The following is a 22,859-nucleotide window of genomic DNA, read 5'->3' on the forward strand; positions in this document are numbered from 1 at the left end:
GCCATCATGGGCCGCACAGCAGGCACCAGCCTGGAGCCGCGCCAGCGCCGCCTGCCCACCTTCCAGCCAGTGTCCTGGGCTAGGCCGCCCGACCCTGGCAGTGACTTGATTAATGGTCAGAAGCAGCGGGCCCAACACCATGGCTACATTTAGTTTCATGATGAGCATTAAAATCCACATGTTCTTTATTTAGTCCATATAATACACCATTTTTAGAGTTTTTAAAAATTAGATAAAAGAGCATATTAAATGGCAAGTGTATGAAGTTTCTCTTCATAAACAATGTCAAAACAAAAAGTTTTGAGTTACAAAATGTTTAAAAATATGTAGGTACTTAACATTTCACTAAAGCATAAAGTTACAGATATTTTCTAAAGAAAAATAATTGTGCCACTTACCTATTTTTGCTGTTTCTATGAACTTTTTTATTCTGTACATAGGACATTTTGTACAAAATATGAAGTCTACATTTTTATTATTACCATAAAACAAAGATACAATGTATGTACAATATTAAAAGGAAGCCATACTACAGCCACACTAAAAAGACACTCGGAACAGTGACATTTCTGATGTACAGGGACATTTGGGAAAGAGTGAAGATGCCAAACGCAGAACTTTATGAAGAAAAACAGTCACCAGTTTATTTTCAATGTAGTACTTTTGAAATCAGTTGGTACAGAATAAACAATGTATCTATATAATAATATATAAGTTGAACAATTAGCACAGGGCATCTGAATACTAACTAGGAAAACTTTAATAGGCCAAAATATTAAATAATACTCTTGTCAAAGAAAATTAGTTTCTCTCAAAACGCTTTTTTCCCTTTTTTTGGTGAATGTTTGTCTTCAATAAAGAGCAGAAATAAAACCTAGACAAAAGATGTTCTTATACTTTGAGCTTTACACAACCACCCAAACATTGAAATGTTGCTATTTTTTAGGGCAAAGGAGTCTTCCAGAAAGCTCTCTCACAAACATACTGAACATCCAAAATCAAGGCTATCTGAGCATCTGTCAGCCAAAGACGGAAGTTCAAACAATGGTATATCAAAATACATAAGATGCTGCTTTATACAATAAAAAGCACCCTTTTTCCCTCAAAAGGAGAAGGCATCTAAACTTTTTTTTTAATCGCAAATTTCATAATGGTAAAATGGATCGATACTTGTCAAGTTTCTCAGGAAGTGTGTCTGCTCACGCAGCGGGCTTTCCACTGGCGGCTGGGCACTCTGAATCCAGCACGCGTGCTCCACGCAGGAAGTCCCCTCCCCCCAAACGAGTCTCCTCCAACACATGGGACATACATAGTCTGTGGATTTAAGTGGCAGGGAACGACAGTCTGCTTTTACAATGAGTGGATACGAGACCTCGAATAGAAGACAAATCTTAAAAGAAGCTATGTTGCATCTTTTATGCATAAAGACATTTAACATTAAGTTATATAATCTTATGCTGGAGACGAAAACACCCTAGAATCACTTGTTTAGGAGAGCAGTACACATCTCAAATAGCTTTCAAGCAGATAAATAAGTCAAGATACTGGCCACCCTGAGAGAAATAAAACATACAATGCACTAAGTTTAAAGAATTTTCCTCGTGCTATTCCATCGAAAACGAGAAGCTCAACACATGCAAGGAAGTCTGGGAAATATATAGCAGCATTTGATGAAAACTCAGACACGGTCCTTTCCTTAGAAGTGCATATAATGTGTGCTCGTTTCCACACAGGGGTTCACCTGAAGCCCTCCGCCTGTTCCCCCCTCGGCTCTCAGCACCACGTCACACAATAACGAGTGTCACGCTAGCGCCTGGCGTGCACGGTGTGGCTATGTTTGCCCAAAGGCAGCTGCCGGCCAAGAACTGGCTTAACGCAAAATGTTCTCATTCTAGCCTTCTATCAAGTGTGGAATTCTTAGAGACTCTAATTTTATTAATTCAAGAGCCTTGCTAAAGGGCAACAACGTGTAAGTACAGAAAAAGAAAATCTGCAAACCCCAAAATGAACACATTGTTTTAAAAATTCCAATTCTAGCCACGGGAGGCAGAAAGAGCTCTTTGTAAAATAAATTTCTCCTATGAGCTTACTCCTGGAGTCCTGGCGCCGGACCACCAACGGGCAAATATGGCTTTAGAAATACACGAAAGAAGTCAGACATGATGTACATGTCGCTGCTCAAAGTGAAGGACACCTCAGGAAGAAACAGCGGCTGAGGATTGTCACTTTTCCTGTGTTAGAACAATGACAGCAAAAAATCATTTTAATGAAATTGAAAGAAAACACATCAAAAACAGAAAGACATTGCTGGTGTAAACAATCACATGGAAACAACTTCAAAGGTTGTTAAGTCTTAAAAATATGAAATATTTAAGTGTTTCTTTGATTCGAAAAACATTGATACTCTTAGAACTATTTATTTTAAACAATCACCAATTCCATTTGGGTAGAAGGTGAAGGTGATGACCAGGGTGCTGATTTGGTTCGCTGTCATATTTGGGACCGTGGCGGGGACACCGTGGCCGGCTCTGCCTGGGTCTGAGTCACCATTGTTTGAACTCCTAATCTCGAGCTGGGGACGGAGTGCATTACTGCCTACAGGATGGGGGCGAAGAAAGCTCTGACTCTGAGTGTAACTGATTTGTATGGCACAAAAGTATGTGTTTTCTACAGAATCCGGGACCGAGCCGGCAGGCGGGCAGCTAGCGGCCGTCCTGGGACAGCAGCTCGTCGGCTCTGCAGTGAGCCTCCAAGGCGCTCTTGGTGAGGAGGTCCTGAGGCAGCTCGGACTTGCGGCGCACCAGAGCCCGGTCCTTCTTCAGGTCCTTCTGTGCCTGGAATGACAAACGCAGGGCGTGGACTATAAACCACACTGTCCCCACAGCGGGCACACATCCGCTTCATCAGCCAAGGACAGCTGTGCGGCGGTGGCAGCACATACCCAGGGCCCCTCTGCCCTCTAAGGGACAGGCAAAGAGGCAAGTATTTCCTCTTGTGGCAACTACCCCAAAATGCCACGTCTATTAAAAACAATCTCATGACCAGTGTGAAGGACGGTATGCACACAATTCTGTTCTGTCTTTGAAAATGCATAAGTTTGCACAGATTACTCAATACCTCTATTTTGCAAATCCACCAGTTTTGGTCAAAAGCCAAGGGCCACTGCGTTGACAGCAGTATTTTGGAAATATGACAACAAACCATCTCACTCATCCAAACACCATGTATGTATATACAGAGGACTGTTGGTCAGAAACTTGAACCTGAACCAAGCCTTCTTCCTATCAAGTGTCTCCATCAAAGAGAAGACGGTATTTACAGAGGATAAGTCACTTGGTGGTGAACAGGCGTCTACCAGAGGAAATATGTTTTATGTCAGTAATTTGACAACAAAAAGAATATAACGGTAAAACTTCTCATAGTTTCTAGATACCTTACAGTATAGCCTGTAAAGTATACTTAACTTAAATGAAAAATTCAAGGACCTGCAGAAGTCATACATGAAATGTTCACATTTTTTGCAGAGCTAATATGTCTCAGAGCTCTTTGCAAATTAACCTACGGAAACAGCAATACTGTTAGAGTTTAGAAAGAATTTTGTGTATCATTTTAGATTATTTCTAAAATGTTATCTGAATATTAATATTCATTCATGGTAAAGGAAGGAGTTTTGGTTTCCCCTGGAAACTGGTGTAAGATGGCTCAGGAAAGCCACACACGTCAGAGACAGAGGGCACCAGCCTGTCACGGTCACAGTACTTGTAAGAGTGCTTTTGTTTGTGAAGTGGGTTTGCCTTCGAACTGTGGGAAACTACCCTGAGTTTTATGTCCATTCCAGGGTGAGCTGTAAAAGAACGCAAAGCAAAGCCAAACAAAACCAAGACTCTCTATACTTGAAGTATTCCTGATTGCTGAGACGGGCATTCCAGAGAGAAAAAGGCAACAGCAAAAACCGTGGCCTGGAACATCAGATGCAAACTGGGAACACAGACCCTGGGCTTCTGAAAGGAAAGGGCAGAGGTGTGCTGGCGCAGCGGGCCGCTCCGCGCAGGCTTGGTAAATTGATGTGTAAAGCAGAGAATAACTTCACAACCCCCCGGGGAAAAGGTCAGAGGAACAGGAGCAGGAGAGCAGGAGGCACCATGCAGAGGGTCACCTAGGTGAGTAACGCTTGGTGAAGGGGACATGCTGGCGGACATGTTGATTGTGGATGGAACATACAAGACACACAGAACAGACAGACAGTGGGAGAGGCATGACTGTGACATCCGCTACGGGTGCAGCTGGAGGAAACCGCCTGTTCCTCAGCATATGGCAGAGCTGAGGGACTGCATTTACATAGTGAGTGGTCACAGAGCACCAGGGGCTGGGCGCACATAACTGCATGGTTTTACTCAAATTAGGGCAGAACTAATAAAAATGTCTTAAGGAGCACATTTCTTGGAATGACAGGGAAAATACTTCATGTACACATTAGCTTGTCACTTCTTTTCCTCAACAGAAAGGCCTTAATACTCTATAGATGGAGTAAAGAGTACCTGCACTTCCCACCTTCCGTCTTTCTACACCTTCCTGAATTGCATGGCTGGCACTGCTTTTCTCCCGACCGACTGTTAAAATGAGAATTGTAAACATTTTAAATGTCTCTGGTAGAAATGTCATTCACATGAAATTTACTAGTTTTCTTAGGATGCTCTATATAGAATTATACAAGTTTCTCAAAAGAAATGCGAATATAGTCTGACAGGTAAGCATACAGTTGACTTCTCCACAATATTCCAACCAGCTACCTTCCACTGCCTTAGAACCTCCCCCCCCACCCCTCCTTCAATGTGCTGTCATTTGCCTCACGTGTCACACCGAACCAGCACTTGAGTCATTTTTAGCTAAAGCTTCTTATGTCAATTTGGTATCCAAATCACCCACATACATTTTTCCCTTGAATCTCGGTATCTCCTCTTTGCTTTATCAACAGTGTTTTTGAGAATTTCAGGAATATGACTGTAAACATTTTCAAATTAAGAATAGTCTATCATATCAAATATTATACCTAAGAGACTGCACTAAAAATATCTTCATCTAGATAGAGATTGGGAGGGGGTTTCAGTTGATCCATACAAATCTGTAAGTCTTGAAATTGGGGAGTGGTAATCTTCCAACCTTATTCTTTTATTGGCATTAATTTGGCTATTCTAGGTCCTCTGTATTACCATATAAATTTTAGAATCAGCTCATCAATTTCTAAAAAAAAAAAGTCTGCTGGGATTCTGCCTGAGATTGTGTTAATTTGGGGAGAACTGGCAGATTAATGGTATTAAGTCTTTCAACCTGATCCATAGAAACCTAAAGGTAAGGGTGGGGGAATAATTTTTGTAAGAATGTCAATCACACAAAACACCGAGTCATGTAATCTAATTTCAAGGGTCATGAAAACAAACATGTTACAGAGGAGGCTCTAAATCATAAAGAAGCCCGTAACTTACACAATTATGTATTATGTTAATTACATTTTGGGCTCTCTTTGCTCTTTGCCTAGCTTTAATTATCAAGTCAGAGAATGTACTGAAAAGAACAATTCTCCAACCCTAAATATTTAATGTGAAAGAACTGGCTTGTAAACCAGTTTCCTTCTCAACTTTATATGGACTTACAAATGAACATGTGGTTACAAGTTCACAGGCAGGCTCCCTGGGGGAGGGCACTGGCTTGATTTCCTCTGGATGTGTGCAGGTGACAGGCTGGCTGTCCTGTTCTTAGCACACGTTAAGCCGTAGAACCAAAATAGTAATAAAAAAGAGGATCTCAAATTCCAAGTTAAAAAATCAAGTAGGAAAATTAATACTCCCACAAATAGAGAAAAATATAAGAATTTTATGCTTTTTATTAAATCTATTTCATTGGTAAAAATATTAATTGTGAGGAAATTATGGTATGCGATTAGATTAAGTAAAAAAATGTTACTAGGGGTTTAGTGAATTTTACCACTGTACTTTTAGTATTTCCAAGATTTGATGAGCTGAAAGAAGCAGGAATTCACCTGCTTTTTATTTTAATCTACAGCCAGGAGCTGGCTGGCAGAAGCGGCGTGACCGTGGTCAGCACAGGCACCTCCTTCTGCAACACCAAGAAAAGGAGTCCAGACCAGGGCTGCCCAATGGAAAGGTAATGCCACCTACGTATATAATTCTAAATTTTCTAGTAGCCACATCAAAAAAGTAAAAAGCAATAGTAATAGTGAAAGTAATTTTAATGTTTTATTTAACCCAGTATATTAAAAATATTATAATTTCAACAAATAATCAATAATAAAAAAAATGACGAATGGAATGTTTTTACATTCTTTCCCTCACAGTAAGCCGGGGAATTCCTGAGTTTGAGTGACGGCACACGCAGTGCTGATGGCCACATTTCAGTGTGCAGCCACGTGGCTGTGGCTAGGACAGCACAGTCAGATGGTCTGGACCGTATGCTCTGGGAAACGTCTGATCCTATCTGACCAGGTGGGGAATACAATTTACTTGAATTAAAATCAAACAGATTAAACCCCCTCTCTGTTTAACTGCGTTCGGAATGGCACTCGCACTTAGGAGCCATTTGCTCACAGGGCACGGTGTCACTCTAGCCGCTCAATTCTCACGTGTCAGAATCCCAGCGCTGGTGTCTTTGGAAACTCTTTGCTGGTCGGAGGGGATTAAAGTTTAAAGTCAGAGCCAGCCCAGATCCCCAGCCCGGCCAGGACGACATCAGCTCCCATGGACAGAGAGGCACGCACCGCAAGGCTCTCGCACGCAGGCGGGAGCGGGTGCGTTACCTCAGTGGCCCACGCTGTGTATGTTCCCTCTTCAGTAACAAGAGTATATTTGGGCCAGTGGGGTCTAAATAGGTATTCCCACCACAGTGGAAACAAAACCACTCGAGCGAGGCAGTACGTGCGGTGGTTCTGACAGAGTCCGCAGCCCTGGGAACCCCAACAGAGCCCGGCCCTGCGCAGGCCTCACAGACCCTGAGGTTCTTCGAGGGGAGGGAGACAAGGCTCCACCCTGGTGTCGGGGCTGCCGAGGTTGGCCGTAACAACGACTAACGGGGACCAAGAGAAGCTGGAGGGAGGCAGAGGGAAAAGCGGCAAGACGTTACTGCGAAGCTTTTGACTTTTTGCTCGTTAACATTGAAAGACATTTAAGGGTGGTGATTACTGTTAAGATAAATGAATAGACAAATTGCAGGCACATATTTCACTCTTAAAAACTGTTTCTAGTAAACTGATCACTGAGACGTACAGATAACTGTTTCCTGTAAGTTTACCAAAGTTTAATTTTTAACTCTGGCTCGCAGACTGCTGGACAGCACCTCACCTACACAATCATGTGCATTTCAAAGCAAATCTACAGCGAGCGCCTCTCCGCTGAGCTCTGCGCACTTTTACCTGGCGAGCCTCTTCGTTCACTGTCTTTCTCAGCATCTGCACATCTTCAATTAAGGGCCCATCTGTCTCCATTGCAACCGGGATGCTCATGGTGCTCGCTTGACTATGTACTGTATACTGCAATGCAAAGTGTGGAATCACTCTCTGTTAGCGCCTGGGGTCCGACGCCAGGGTCTCCTCCTGGCTGGGCACAACTTCCCACCAACGCTCCCCAGGGCCCTCTGCGGCCTCCACCTGCCGCTGGCCACCTGGAATGCCTACAGTTCTGGTGACACGCAGGTGAAGGGCAGAGCTGGTGTCAGTGGTCACTCCACCATCCCGGCCCCTTTGCTGTCCTGATCCCACATAAGCAGTGAGGTCACAACCTGGATTGGTCACCAGGACCTGTTTCACACTGAAACCGCCACCTCTAACCTCCCAACCTTTGCACACCACCTGCTGATCGGTGATGTGCACCCTTTCCTCTCCCATCTTCCTTTCTGGATCTTTTACTCCATTTTCCTAACTTGCTTCAGCCTCGCCATGGACCACATCCTCTGTCCACACCCAGAATGCACAGCTGCTGCCTGAGCTGGCACTGCAGGGAAGCACCAGTGCACCCCCAAGTTCAGGACCTCCTGTCCAGCAGCTCCCCTGTCACCTCCCCACTGGCCCTGGGCTTGGTATGAATTGCAGACGGGTCTTTCAGACTGTTTATCTGAGTGTAACACGGGGCTAAGATCAGGGGGTTGTTACTGAGCCAAGAGACTTGAAACAGCCAGATTACCATGAGCATCTAGTGTCCACTTTCTCTGTGAGGGTGAGGACAAGGGGAAGAAAGCCAGGAGTCTGCTGAGTGGTGCTATTTCAGGGGCTTCCATGTCTTGCGACAGACCCATAAAGTGGGTGCCACGGCCCATCTGACGAGGACTGAGGCTCTGAGTGGGCAGTGAGGGGCAGCGGTTGCCCTTCCATCACACACCCTCCAACGCTTTGCCCGGGGAGGGAGGGGAGGTCCCTTGCCCTCTGGCCTTTAACCTCCTCCCTCCCACCTCAGTGAACTTCCAGGAATGAGGTTCGGCGCCCCCCCTTATTTCTCTCTTCCCCCCCACCCCCCAGTTCACCACCTGCTTTGAGCCCTCAGCTCTGTGATGGGACCTTAGTCACCAGGCTGTCAGTGGTGCCATCTCTTGGTTGCTAAGCTGCTTTTTGTTTCTATCCTCCTGGACCTGACCACCACCATCCCTGAAGCTTCCCCTCCTGCTGTCTCTGGATGCCAGTGCTGGCCTGCCTCGCGCGTCCTGTGGGATCTCAACCCCACCTTGTTCACCGTGCCTTCCTTGTTCCCCTAGCCTAGACCCTGTCTTTTTAATGGCCGCTCACTCACTCACTCGAACCACATCGTCGCTGTTTCTTCAACACCAGTGGGTTCCCGGGTCCCCTCGGTGCCCAGTGGAGCCCCTCCTAAGTGCCCAACCCTCCAGGCCCCTCCACTGCCACCAGACGAGTTTCTGAACTGCAAGTCTGACTGGGCCACCTTGCTCTTCGTGACACTAACACCTGCACACATTTTTGGGAACAAAGCCCACACTTCTGTTCCGTCTCCAGCTTTGGCCCTGGAATGGAGCAGTCAGCGCCTCCTCCATTGCCCAGAGGCCACCTGTGTTGAACAGATCGGCTTCCCTGCTGTCCTCTCTCTGACTTGAGTGTTTTCCCTGGATTCAGAATGGTTAAGCCCAGGACTACGGCCTCCCACACCTGCTTCTTTTCTTCATGTGCCTCCCGCTGAAGGCAGGATCCAGCCTCCCGCCATCATCACTTGGCATGTTACCATCTGACCGCCTGAACTGAACTCCGGCCCTACCTGGCCCCCTCATGGCCATTAGCTCCTTGAAGCCGGGGGCTGTGCCCTGTTCTCATCTTTGTACTGGGGAAATTCCATGATTAGGGACACAGCACAGGGCCTCGTCATCTCGGGGCTCGCAGCCGCTGGGCCAGACAGAAGTGACAATAACTGCAACACCCGGCGGCGCAGGGCCTACGCTGAGCGAAACGGAGTGTGCTCCACAGAACCTGGCAAGGTCCTCGCTGGGCCCAAGGCAGAGAAAGTGTCAACCAGGTGCTATGAAACGTTCACAGCCAAACCAATGTCCCGTGGCAGGACAGGGTCCTTACTAGGGACAGACACCCCCATCAAGGCACAAAGGGTGAAGGGTCGCACACCAGTTACACTAAGAATTCAGATGTTGTCGTCACTTCCCATGAGGCCCATGAAAGTCAGGGAGAAATAAGTAGTCAAATGAGGAAAGACACATTTATGTTAGAAATCCTCACCATCTCATGATTTAAAAAGCGGAATCATGTATGACAATAAACCCCCCACGAAGTTGCTGCCACTGCCAGGGCGACAGGCCGAGAACCCTTCCCCAGGTCCCACGGCGCACACTTTGGTGAGAACTCCAAATACACGGTTTGTAAAAAACAGGGACCATCCGGAAGACTTCTTGATACACATCAGTAAACAGACAGTGAATTACTGGGAATCCACCTTAAAAAAGGAAGCTATTAAATCAATTCTCAAAAAGGCAGATTTGAGATCAAGAACCAAGCTTCAAAACCCCAACTATTTTTGTTACAGAGATAAGAAATAAATTATTTACTCTTTGCTGTGAATGGCAAGCAGTGATTAGAATTCAGAAAAATATTCTCTCTAGAAGTAAAACAAATTCGAAGCCCTGATTTCTAGCCCTGAGATTGGTCATGAAGTATTTTCCGTTTGCACACAGACAGGTCTGTTGGGGTCGAGTCACAGATGGTGCAGACACAGAGATGAGGAGTCAGGACAGTGCTCGGACCAGAGTGCGGGCCCCCAGTGAGTGCACGGCCCTGGTCACCAAGACATTTGTAAAGAGAGCAGGGAACAGAAATGTGATGTCAAAAAGCCCAGAGAGTTCAGAACAATCCATATTTTAGAAGGAAAACCTGTTACAGCTCCAAGGTGAGACAGCTTGGTAACACAATCACCTGCACTCCCCCTTCGTAATGCTCAAGTTTATGCAACTTCCCATGAGGTTATTTCTATATTCCAGCTAAAACCAATTGGATCAGACACTCTGATCTGTACATATGTTATATGTTTCCAGGGTGCTGGTTTCCAATATGTGACAGTTAGGTTAGGGTCAGGGTTAGGTTCTGACAGTCCAGCTGGGACTGACTGTCCTTTGCACTTATACCTGCCCAGATTTATGGTTTTCCTGTGCTTTAAAACAAATGTCAGTATTTTAACCTTACTTTCAACATAAATTCCATTCTTTTTTTTAATGTATTTTTATTGATTTCAGAGAGGAAGGGAGAGGGAGCGAAAGAAACATCAGTGAGAAGTATCATTGATTGGCTGCCTCCTGCATGCCCTCTACTGGGGACCAAGTCTGCAATCAGGACATGTGCCCTTGGCCAGAAGTGAACTTGAGGCCCTCGAGTCTGCAGGCCGACGCTCTATCCAGAGCCAAATTGGTTAGGGCATAAATTCCATTCTTTAAAGTAGATATCCAAAGCTATCTACCTAAGTTAAGTACTACACAGTTCCACAGTAATCTTAAAATAGCACTCGCTGCAGAAGCATGGGGTATGTGCTGGTAGCATAAGGCTGGCTACTGGTATTAGGCAGAATCAGGATTCACGTAAGAATGTCACTTAGCTTTCCTATGGCTCAGGTTTCTTTTTTTATTTTTAAAATATTTTTATTGATTTGAGAGAGGAAGGGAGAGGGATAGAAACATCAATGATGAAAGAGAATCATTGATCTGCTGCCTCCTGCACTCCCCTCCCCCAGGCTCAAGTTTCTTGACTGTAGTTTTAGCAAAGGGAATACAAATCAATATGTGATTCTATAGGTAGACAGAATGTAACTTTGTTTTCATGTATTGCTTTTTATTAAATGTGAGAGATTTAAAAACTACACACCAACTTAGATAATAATTACTTATGTGCCCCTCTCATCAGAGGGAATAGATGACTTATCATTTAGTTCACCTTACTGAACCTACTAGGATTTTGGAGATAAGCTGAGCAGCTCTCCTCATAAAGGAAAATCTTTTATTTTCTGGGCAGTTGGAGAAAGCCTGAGAATTCTCAACGTGGCAAAGACCCACACAAATGCTTTTCAGGAAGAGCAGGCCCCGTGATGACCGCCAAGCCCTGTGATGACTGACAGGAGAATGTCTGCAGAGACAGTGCTCCAGTCACCCAGACCCGCAGATGGAAAACCAGAGACCACAACTCCAGCCCCAGAGCCTGGCACCCTGGGAGTCAGCCCAAGAGTTAGTGCTACGTAGGATACGGCTGGCCACTCTGGAAGGCACGGCACCTGTGCCCACCAACAGAGCGCAAGGGCCCTCCTGGCTCAGAGCAGGTGCTCACATGGTAGAAGTCAGGCAAATTTAAGGACAAAAGGCTTAATTTTAGGAAAGAGGACATAAACTCTATACTTAATCTATTCCAAATCTAATTTCTTTTAGAATTTGATACTAAAGAGACGGAAATATAGTTTGAGTTACAGCATCTATGATATTTGCAAGAGAAAGCAAATTACAATCTTGGTCCAAAATAAAGGCTGTATCCTGGTTTTCTTTTTACCACAGTATATTCATCAATTTCATATCTTATTTTAAAAGCAAAAGAAAACGTGTCAATCCTGTGGTAAAAACTTTGTGGGGCAAATGAAGTACTTATACAAAAGTTGGAAAGTATTTTTCTTTTATGGATATTTTCATAAACAATGTTAGTGAATGCAATTCCCCTCCTTCCCATGACGAAGCCACAGGCCTAACTTATAAAAACCTTCAGTCACACCCTAGACGGTTTCAAGAAGCGTTACTCTCTTTTGTAGTACCTGGGGGTTTGCTTTGGCTAGATTTTCTATTTTAACCCATGCTTCTTCTCGTTCTTTCATTTTTAGCTTCTCTCTGAAAAACAGTAAAATGTAATTAGAGAAATGAATTACATTCAAGAAACAGTTAAAGGGGAAAACACTGAATGGGCAGTGACATAGTCCTGTCTCATTCACAGTGGGGATTACAATACATGGGACATGAAAAAATGCAAAAACAACAAGACTTAGAGGAAAAAGATGAAAGTAAATGCTAAAACTTCAACATGTCCACTGACAATGAGTCAGCATGACCTTCAGTCAATCACTGAACTCAACTTTTCTGAAAATCCACAAAATGTGCAACAAGATCTGTAGGTTCCCTTTTAGAAACTGTGATAGTCTATGGGAGAAGGTGTGCTATCAGAAAAGCCCGATGTTTATATATTTCACATCTGAACACTGCGTTCAGCTGAGCTAAGAAGGGACCAGGCAGCCTGAAGGGTAAAGAAAGCCCCCTGTGCCCCGCCCTGCTGTTTACTATCGTCTCACACTCCACGTCTCACGTGTTTATACTTAGCAGTCTTTCTCTTTCCACACTGCCCCGAACATAAACCCCACAAAGACAAGGGTCTTGTTTGCTTTACTCACTGCTGTGTTGCCAGAACCTAAGACAGGGCCTGGCATACAGGTAAACACTTCCATGCTGTATACAGAACAAACGTGACCACTGGCTATACAGACTGCATGTGAATTACATTCAGTCAAGTTTATCTGCCTGAGCCAGTTTTAAGCGACAAGCCAAGAATAAACTCCGCTAACAGTTCATACTGGACTCTGAAGTAGGGATGTAACTAGTTAACCACTGAGACAGTGCCTTGTCACTAGACTGTCCCTGGGCAGTGTGAGCGCAGGGCCCTGGTTCTGCGGCACAGGTGAGACTCCAGAGAATGCCTACAGCACGGATGCTACCACATTAGAACAAAGTCCTGTGGAGATGAAGATTCTTGCTCTCTCATACAAACCTTACAAAATGTAATTCAAATGCCTGCCTTATAAACATGAAAAATTACTACACATTATAGCCGGAAGGGTCCCTGAGAAAAGCAAAAATTCTGAAAGTTAAATGATTAAACTGTAGAATGGAGGAAACAGCTAACTTTAAATGTGTTCTCTGAAAGTAAGTTATCATAACAAAGTTTTTATTTGCTTTCCAAGTATGAAAGGATTGATTTGCTTTGACGTGAAAGATAACATGCTAGGACAAACTAATGGGAGAGGTTTATTGAGGGTTAGGGAGAAAAATCCTTGACAGAGTAACTTTTGAAAAGAGCCACTTACTTCAGCTTCTCTGCTTTAAACTGTTGGGTGCAGTCATCGAATAGTTTTTGGTTCATTTCCATGAAGAGTTTCAGTGCGTTGTATATCAAGCCATGTATTGTCCTATGTGTAAAACTCATGTTGAAACTCAGAAGACATGATCTTTTTTACCCTCTCCCTCCCCTGGGCCACAATCTATTTTCACCCAAACTTATCCGGCTATTTCAATATTCACTTCACAAGTTTCCTGCACTTTAAAGTAAAGAAGTTGCTGCTTTTGATTCATTTGTTCCTTTTCTTTAAAAAAAATATTTTTAAATTGATTTCAGAGAGAGGAAGGGAGAGAAAGTGTGGGATAGAAACATCAATGATGAGAATCATTGATCAGCTGCCTCATGCATGCGCTCTACTAGGGATCGAGCCCACACCGGACATGTGCCCTGAACTGTGACCTCCTGGTTCATGGGTTGACCCTCAACCACTGAGCCACACTAGCCAGACCATTTGTTCCTTTTCTTGCAGTGTGCCATGCAGCCTGTAACATCCTTCGGGAACCAAAAGCCACCTTACTCGCAAACTGAATAAAAATGTTGAAACTTGAACAAGTGTAACTAAGACAAGCTTAATTATATAGGAGACAATAATGTGAACATTTTATTTCCTATAAATGTTAGTTTCCTTTCTATCTTATTCACTGAGGACAGAAAAATTAATTTTAATAATGCCTGTAGAGCTTTGGTAGGTAGAACATAAAACCGCCACAGAGTTGCTTAGTCAAACTTAGCTGCAGGCTCTGACACACAGAAGGGGAGCCCCGCTGCTTTGCGTCCCAGCGGAGCCCCGTGACTCAAGTCCCAGCTGCCATCTGTGGAGCCACATAAGCGACCTTCCAGTGATGGCAGAGAAACTGCGCAGCAGAGCCTTGCAAACCAAGGAATTGCGAGCAACAATAAAATAGGAGTTAAACCAAAACCCAAGCCAAAAACTAAACTTTCAAATCACACAACTACTTTTTAATTCACTTTATAATAAACCCAAATCATAATTAGACAACACTCAGAAGAACCTTTCTTCCTTGGCCCTGGGCAGGAATCATGCTCAATCATGTACAGGAACTTTGTTATCACCCGCTAAACTAATGGTTCAGTGTTGACATATGAACCAGGAGGTCATGGTTCACTTCCTGGTCAGGGCACATGACCAGGTTGCGGTTTGATCCCCAGTAGCAGACATGCAGGTTGTGGCTGATCAATGACTCTCATCATTTATGTTTCTACCTCTCTCTCCATCTCTCTGAAATCAATAAAAACATATAAAAAAAAGTAATAAAAAAAGAAAAAAACAGATGCTACAAAGAGGTCGTTAAAAGTCAACATATTAACAATGACTAGACAACTCAAGGACAATTCCAGCCCCAAGACTGCAGTGAGCGGTCATGGGTGTGGTCAGGCACTACGACTTGTTAACTTCACTTTAATTAACCATCACATCAAGGTGAAGGTCACCTGCAAAGCAGGGTGTTTTGTGTACGGGCACACCTAGGTGATATGGTGGGTTTGGTTCCAGACCACAACCATAGAGCAAGTAGTCATCATTTTGCTGGAGGAGGGTCCTGCCTTCATTTTTGTTGTTAGTCCTCACTGAGGATATTTTTTTCCATTGATTTTTAGAAAAAGTGGAAGGGAAGGAGGGCGAGAGGGAGAGGGAGAGAGACAGAAAAACATCAATGATTGGTTGCTTCCTGCATGTGCCCCAACAGGGCCAGGGATGAATCCTCAACCCAGTATATGTGCCTGGGCCGGGAATCAAACCTGCCACCCCTTAGTGCTTGGGCTGATGATCTAACAACTGAGCAACACCGGCCAGGGCCTGCCTTCAATGTGTAAAAAACACGTTGTGAAGTGCAGTAAAGCAAGGTGTGCCTGTTTACTAACATTGTCTTGATTGGTCATCACAAAACACTCAGCTGGGTGACAATATTCTCTATTTTTTGGAGAAAATCAGTCCATTCCTGGTCTTCCGTGAATGGACAGGAGAAGCAGAGCAAATGTGAGGTTCCTCAGGCGGGTTTAGATCACCTGCTCTACAGGCAGGGAGCACAGTGGGTGGTTCTTAGGTCACAGAGGAATATTCCCAGGGTGTGTGACAGCAGAACTCGAGGGTCCCAAGGATGGAGTGGCCATCCTGCCAGGGGCTCTAATGGGACCTTTGACTCCTCTGGAGGGAACTTAACAAGATGCTGCTCCTCACACGGCCAGGGATGGCAGCTGTGAACATGTGGGCTTGGACTGGGGTAAGGAGGCAAATGAAAGACACACTTCCACTTAACTACTAGTCCAGTAAGACATCAATATCTTGTTCATTAACTGATACTTCAGACTTGCATTTCAATTCTAACTGGTTTGAAGTATGAGCATAATATGCAAATGTAAAAATATATAGATACTACGCCTGAAACTCACATAAATAATGTTCAGTGCAAACTGCAATTGAGAAATAAAATAAAAACAAATAAATAAAAACACGTAGATGTGAGGATGGCAGCCTGCTTACTTATTCCAGTGGGTCTTTGAATTGCGATACAAGGACGGGAACATGATGGGCAGGATCTTGGCTGCGTTGTCACTGATGAGGCTCATAATGTACTCATTGTTCCAGTAATACAGCGCTCGCTCTGCCACCTGGAAGACAGGAAGTGCATGCTCTGTTCCGGGTCATGACTGAAATCATTCAGCAAATATCCCCCCTCCTACACCTGTGAGTAGGATAATGAAGTATACTGCCTTAGAAAATTATGATTATTTTTACAAATTCACAAAACCCTAGACAGCGATTGTCAACCACTGTGCCTCCAGAATTTTTAAAACATGTAATAGCTGACTATTTAGTCAGGGGCATTGACCTCTTTTCCCTTAGATTGTAAAAAAAAAAAAAAAAAAAAAAAAAAAAAGACAACATCCAGCACACAGTGGCCACCAGTGTGAATGCCCTGTCTTGAACCATAAATACTGGTATACAGGTCATATTATAGGGTTGCATCTTATTAGTCTCATCAATTTATAAAATATAAAAAAAGTTACATCTGATTGGTTAATTCTTGGTACCAGAAATACTTATATACAAGTAGAGGCACCAGATTGTTTAAAAACGTCACTTTGGAGCAAAAAGGGTAGGCAATTACTATTATTATTACTATCATTTTTGTAAATAAAATTATATCTAATTTTTGTCAGATCAGCAAACACTGTATTTTTTAAAATATACTTTATTGATTTTTTACAGAGAGGAAGGGAGAGGGATAGAGAGTTAGAAACATCGATGAGATAGAAACATCGATCAGCTGCCTCTTGCACACCTCCTACTGGGGATGTCCCCGCAACGCAGGTACATGCCCTTGGCCGGAATCGAACCTGGGACCTTTCAGTCCGCAGGCTGACGCTCTATCCACTGAGCCAAACCAGTTAGGGCAATACCGTATTTTTTGGTGTGCTACAGAATTCTGGCAATTAGTTTATGTGCCTCAAGATGAAAAAGGTTGAAAACTGCTGCTCTAGACTGTAACCCTAAAGAGCCTTCAACAAAGAGGCAGATGGTTTCTTGGGCACCAAGAACACTGGCACAGGTTACTCAACATTCATGCCAGACACTGGGCTATATGCTGAGGGACACACGTCAAATGAATCCTTCTGCTACCTACTGCCCATGCACACACAGCTCAGCAGGGATGAGGCATTTGGTGGGTGAATTATTTAATCCATTAGAAGTGATACATCATGTCGTGAACAGCGGTGGGGCAGGGGACAAGGAGTGCTGTGTGCACGTGGGGAGACGTGGTCATGGAGCAGGTCCCCGAGGGAGGTGAGGGCACTGGCTGAGGGCAGCGGGAGTAATTAGATGGAGGGATGGGAGGGGCTGGGGCAACATGGACACAGGTCACGTGGAGCTGTGCTGGCACATTTTCCCTCCTCTGCTGGGTCACCAACTCCCTGGAGACCATGAGGTTTTACTCATTTTGTGGCTAGATTTTTACCCTGTTCATGATGAACTTACAATAAATGTCTGTTCAACGACACAAAAGGATGGGGTGGCAGGGTAGCCAAATAAAGCCACTGGGGAAAACCTTTGAGAGCCTTGAAGGGTTTAAGAAGGAAATCAGGAAAAGAAAGAGGAAAGTGACTTGATTGAGAATTCCGTAGTGACAAAAATCAGGACTATTAATTTTTTCTAAAGGGTGAAGGGAGATGAATTTATATGATGTCAGAAACAAAGAGCTTTATGGAAAGAATCCAGAGCTGAAGATTTTATCATCATAGTACCTATAGATATCAATTACTCAGTCAATTATGGAAAATAGGGTTTTACGCATTTTGGAACATGCTGAACACAAAGATAGTTTTACGGAGAAGCCACTTAAAAACTTTTATTGATTTTATTTATTTATTTTTAACTTTTATTGATTTTAGAGAGATGGGGGAGAAAGAGAAAGGGAGGGAGGAAGGGAAGAGGGAGGGAGAGGAAGAGGGAGAGCGGGAGGAGGAGGGAGAGGGGGAGGGGGAGGGAGAGAGAGATATTAATTTGCTGTTCCACCCGTTTATGGGTTCACTGGCTGACTCCTGTATGTGTCTGACCGGGGATTGAACCTGCAATCTTGGCACACTGGTATGATGCTCAATCAACTGAGCCACCCAGCCAGGGCGAGAAGCCTTTTTTTTTTTTTTTAAATATATTTTATTGATTTTTTTACAGAGAGGAAGGGAGAGGGATAGAGAGTCAGAAACATCGTTGAGAGAGAAACATGGATCAGCCGCCTCCTGCACACTCCCTACTGGGGATGTGCCCGCAACCAAGGTACATGCCCTTGACCGGAATCAAACCTGGGACCCTTCAGTCCGCAGGCCGGCGCTCTATCCACTGAGCCAAACTGGCTAGGTTAGAGAAGCCATTTTTAATTGCTCTTTTTTAAAAAAATTGTTCTTATTGAGAAATGTTGTCAGTGATGGGAAGAAGATACTAAAGTATATTTTACAGAACTAAAGTCTTAGCATCTTATTTTGAGGTGCGATTAAAGTGCAAACTTGAAGTTTACTTTCAAATCACATGAGAAGCACAACATGAGAAGCCACACCCGAAAATCTGTCACCCCCACAGGAGCCCACCCAGCAGCTGCTCACCGCCCTCTGCACCCTCCGCCGAGTCCATACCTGGAAGTGGGGGCTGGAGACGCACTTGGCCAACTGCCGGAAGAGCGGCTCCATGACCTTGACAAATTCCGATGGTTCAATCACATCTAAAATTTCTTCTAACTCATTCAAGAACATTACTTCTTTTGGACTGTGAGTCTTTGGCCAGTATTTGAGCAGTGCCATGACCACCTACAGAAGAAAGAGCACACAGTGTGATGTCCATGGTGCTCCAACATCTGTTAATTAAGTTGGTTTTCAGTCCCCGTTGTACAGCAACAAAATAAGGTGGTACTTTTTTCCTTATAGGAGAAACAGTGATTCAGTCGATTACTAGCTGAGTTTTTTATAATTAGAGAAACAGGTAAAATTTTATACACTTTATTGTTGAGCCTATTACAGATGCCCCTCTTTTTTCCTCCACTGCCCCCTCCACACGGTTCCCACCCCGCCCCAGACCTTTGCCATTCTATTGAATTTTATACACTTAAGAACCACAATTTCAATGTATGTGACCCACTCACTCTTACTGACACGTTTCAGTGTTGGTTTCTTTAAAAAAGTGAAAACAAACAAAGAGGCAGTTAGGAGCTTAGAGAGAAAAGGCCAATGGACAAACACAGAGCACATGAATTCTACATGTCTCAGTGTCGAAGTGGCCAGTTCTAAAATTGTTGGTGACACATACACATGTACAGAATCCATTTCTTTCTCAAATTAATTGATTATTCATATACATTTATACACACACGTGTGTGGTTATGGATGGTGTTTTCAATGGTGCAAACACAGAGAGATAAAAACGAGCTGGTATTATTAGCTCCTGCTTCACGAGGCTGCAGAGGGATCAGAGCGTGGGCCCACACTGCCTTCTGTGTGCATGACCTTGGACAGGTCACCAATCCTTTGGTGCCTCAGAGCCTTCATCAAAGACGAGGGGTACAACAACCTCTGCCCTGGGGCCGCTGGGGGGAGCAGACTATGAAATACACACAGCTGCCTGGGGACTGCTGGCCCGTAGAAGGCATGCGTCAGTGTGACCGTAGCGAGAACCCCACCTAGACAGCGCCCTTGAAGGCACATTCAGTCCCATGGCAGTGGCTTCCTGATTTGTGGATGTTAGATGTCCCATTCCTTGCCCAAGTCAGACAGGTAGAGTTTCTGCTGGGAAATCTTTCTTTTATCATATTCCTATAGTTTCCAAATTTCCTACCACAATCAGACCAGTAAGTATTAATAATGCTTCTAGAGGTTAGCCACTTTAAGTCTAAAACAGCACAACAACCCAGAGCCAGCATTTACATGTAAGCACACGTCCTTGAATGACTATAACCTACTACCTGAAAGCTCTGTTTAGCCTCTGAACCACCAGCCAGCCGCTAGCGTTAGGACTGCTGCTAAGTCATCACGGCTCGTGCGTACTGGCTGGTGGTCCCACCTCTGGTCATTTCCAGCCTGAAGACCACACAAGTCACTGCTTAGCAGGCCAGCCCCTTACTCACCACCGTGGTTAGAGTCATGGTGGCCTCTGAGCAGCATCCATATAGAACAATTCTGTTTTGCGCTTGTGGCATTTAGGTTTCTGGATAATCTTTGATATTGCACTTTATAAAACTCCAAAATTTATAAAAAAGAAAGCACTCCTAGTTTGGAGGTCTGTCTGACATAATTTACAACACAATTATCTTAAAAAGGAATTATTTTTAAAAATGCATCACTTAATGATTTTCCTCCTACTTTTTGCTCAAAATAACTTAACAGACATTTATCAAGCACCTACTACAGCCTGGATGCATGGGAACCACTGTTAAGAGTACAGCAGATGTGCATCACTGCGCAGCCCACGGCTCCTAGTCATTTGAAAAATGGACTTTTATGGGAGAAACACGTTAATATTCGAGCTGCAGGACAGCTGATGTAGCTACTCATGTCGCCGGAAAGGTATTATTTCTGGAATCAGAGTCACACCCTGACTTTTCACACTATTTGCATCCACCTATGAGCAGATCAATAACCAACTGTTTCAGAGTGCAACAGCCTTTTGCAGAAGAGGATGTCTGCTCTGGGAATGCTAATACCAGGCGACAATGGCTGCTCGCTGCTGGGAACACTTCAAGAACGGGGCTTTCCTTGGCAAACTCAATGGGCTGCTGGCTCTCGGAGGACTGGCAAGCCTGGGGTGTGTGCCAGTGGCCCCTGCCTGGCTTCCTGGGGAGTCCCCTTCCTGACCTGGCACATTAGGGAAAGAGAGAGAGCTCTCACCAGGTTGTAGAGGCCTAAAGAGACAGGTGGGCAACAAGAACATGATTTTACTTCCTGATGAGTTTCTGTACTTCTTACAATACTGTACGTGCTCGACGTGCCCAGAACACTTTTGAGCACTGTATATAGGGGTTGCAAATAAAAACTATTTATTACAGATTACAAATGGGAGCAAAAAATGTCTTTTAAATGGGTTGTACTTTATGAATTCTGGAGCCCCCAAACAAACAAAAGAAAAGAAAAATTCTGGAGTCTGAACATTTCCTTGGGAGCTTCCAGAATCTCAGAGCTGAGGCAGAGGTGTGAGAAGATTCCAGGGAGGACAGTGCAGGGACGAGTCACTCTGAAAGCGGCTGCCTGTCACCTTTACAGGCAGCAACTGAGGGACGTGATCAGAGCTGGCCCTGAATTCGTGGGTGAGGTAGGGGAGTCTACACACAGCATTTAGAAGCTTAAAAGAAAGCAGAGATCAGAAGTCAGTTTCACACAGGAACACAGTATTAGGATTTCTTCATGTCTTTTCACAAGAAAACTAAAAGACTGCACCTAATACCTTTTACTTTGTTACTCACTATTAAAAACAACCCAAATAAAGAATGGGCAATGGCCCTGGCTGGTGTACTCAGTGGTTAGAGCATCGGCCCGTGCACCAAAGAGTCGAGGGTTCAATTCCCGATCAAGGGCACGTACCTGGGTTTTGGGTTTGCTCCCTGCCCCTGATAGGGATGAGTTGGGGAGGCAACCAGTCGATGTGTCTATATCACATAGATGTTTCTCTCCCCCCCCCCCCACCTTCCATTCTCTTTGAAAAGCAATGGAAAACGTATCCTCAGGTGAGGATTAATAATAACAAAAAAACATAGAAACCACCCCCCACCCCAACAAAAAGCAGGGTCTGTCTTATTAAAAAAAAAAAAAAAGAAAAAAGAATGGGCAATGGAGAAACTGCTGATGGGAATGTAACATGGTGTGCCGCTGTGGAGAACACAGTTTGGTGGTTCCTCAAAAACCTAACCCTAGAATTACCATAATATCCAGCAATTCCACTTCTGGGTGTACACCCAAAGACACTGAAAGCAGGCACTTAAAGAGTTATTGTATGCCCCATGTTCATAGCAGCATTATTCACAGTAGCCACTGAAAGATGAATGATAGACAAAAACTGGTCCATCCACACAATGGAATATTATTCAGCTATAATAAGAAATGGAATTCTGACACCTGCTACAATACGGATGGACCCTGACGACATTATGCTGAGAGAAACCGCCTCACAGAAGGACAAATCCTGTAGTGGGGAATTCATAGAGACAAAAGGAGAACAGAGGTCACCAGAGGCTGGGGGAGGGGAATGGGGAGTTAGTACTGAGCGTGTGCAGAGTTTCTGTTTGGGGTAATGACAAAGTTTTGGAAACAATGGTGAAAATTGCACAACTTTGTGAATGTCATTAATGCCAATGAATTATACAATTAAAACAGCAAAGTTTATGTTATATGTATTTTACCTCAATTTATAAAAACTTAGTAACAGTCCGGCCGGTGTGGCTCAGTGGTTGAGTGTCAACCTATGAACTAGGAGGTCATGGTTCAATTCCTGCTCAGAATACATGCCAGGCTCATTCCCCAGGAGGGAGCATATAGAATGCAGCTGATCAATGATTCTCTCTCATCATTGATGTTTCTATCTCTCTCTCTTCCTCTCTCTTTTCTTTTCTGAAAAAACAAAATCCTATATAATAAAACCCTAATGTACAAATCGACCAAACGGTGGAACGACTGGTCACTATGACTTGCACTGATCACCAGGGGGCAGACGTTCAAAACAGGA

The 22,859-nt window shown here is 44.2% G+C and overlaps 1 protein-coding gene and 1 long non-coding RNA gene across 14 annotated transcripts in view; one reads left to right on the forward strand and one right to left on the reverse strand.

The window, feature by feature from the left end:
• Window positions 1-401: 401 nt before the first annotated feature.
• Window positions 402-22,859, reverse strand: part of PPP2R5C (protein phosphatase 2 regulatory subunit B'gamma) — a 139,958-nt gene continuing 117,500 nt past the window's right edge. For 9 of the 13 annotated variants that reach the window (XM_036316669.1, XM_036316678.1, XM_036316686.1 and 6 more), the window contains 6 exons: window positions 18,791-18,961; window positions 16,143-16,270; window positions 13,611-13,712; window positions 12,294-12,366; window positions 7,424-7,540; window positions 402-2,834 (listed from right to left, as the gene is read on the reverse strand). In XM_036316669.1, coding sequence (XP_036172562.1) covers window positions 2,703-2,834; window positions 7,424-7,540; window positions 12,294-12,366; window positions 13,611-13,712; window positions 16,143-16,270; window positions 18,791-18,961 — 723 coding nt within the window. In that variant the 3' untranslated portion in view covers window positions 402-2,702. Of the gene's footprint in view, window positions 2,835-4,538; window positions 4,611-7,423; window positions 7,541-12,293; window positions 12,367-13,610; window positions 13,713-16,142; window positions 16,271-18,790; window positions 18,962-22,859 lie in introns of all 13 variants that reach the window. The other 4 variants (XM_036316715.1, XM_036316749.1, XM_036316705.1 and 1 more) reach the window with 3 other exon arrangements.
• Window positions 3,893-6,529, forward strand: LOC118659970. Its single transcript, XR_004968769.1, has 3 exons — window positions 3,893-4,160; window positions 6,061-6,162; window positions 6,353-6,529. It is a non-coding gene; the product is annotated as an uncharacterized LOC118659970 (long non-coding RNA).

The sequence above is a fragment of the Myotis myotis genome, unplaced genomic scaffold, assembly GCF_014108235.1.
Source record: "Myotis myotis isolate mMyoMyo1 unplaced genomic scaffold, mMyoMyo1.p scaffold_m19_p_1, whole genome shotgun sequence".
NCBI classification, from domain to species: Eukaryota; Metazoa; Chordata; class Mammalia; order Chiroptera; family Vespertilionidae; genus Myotis; species Myotis myotis.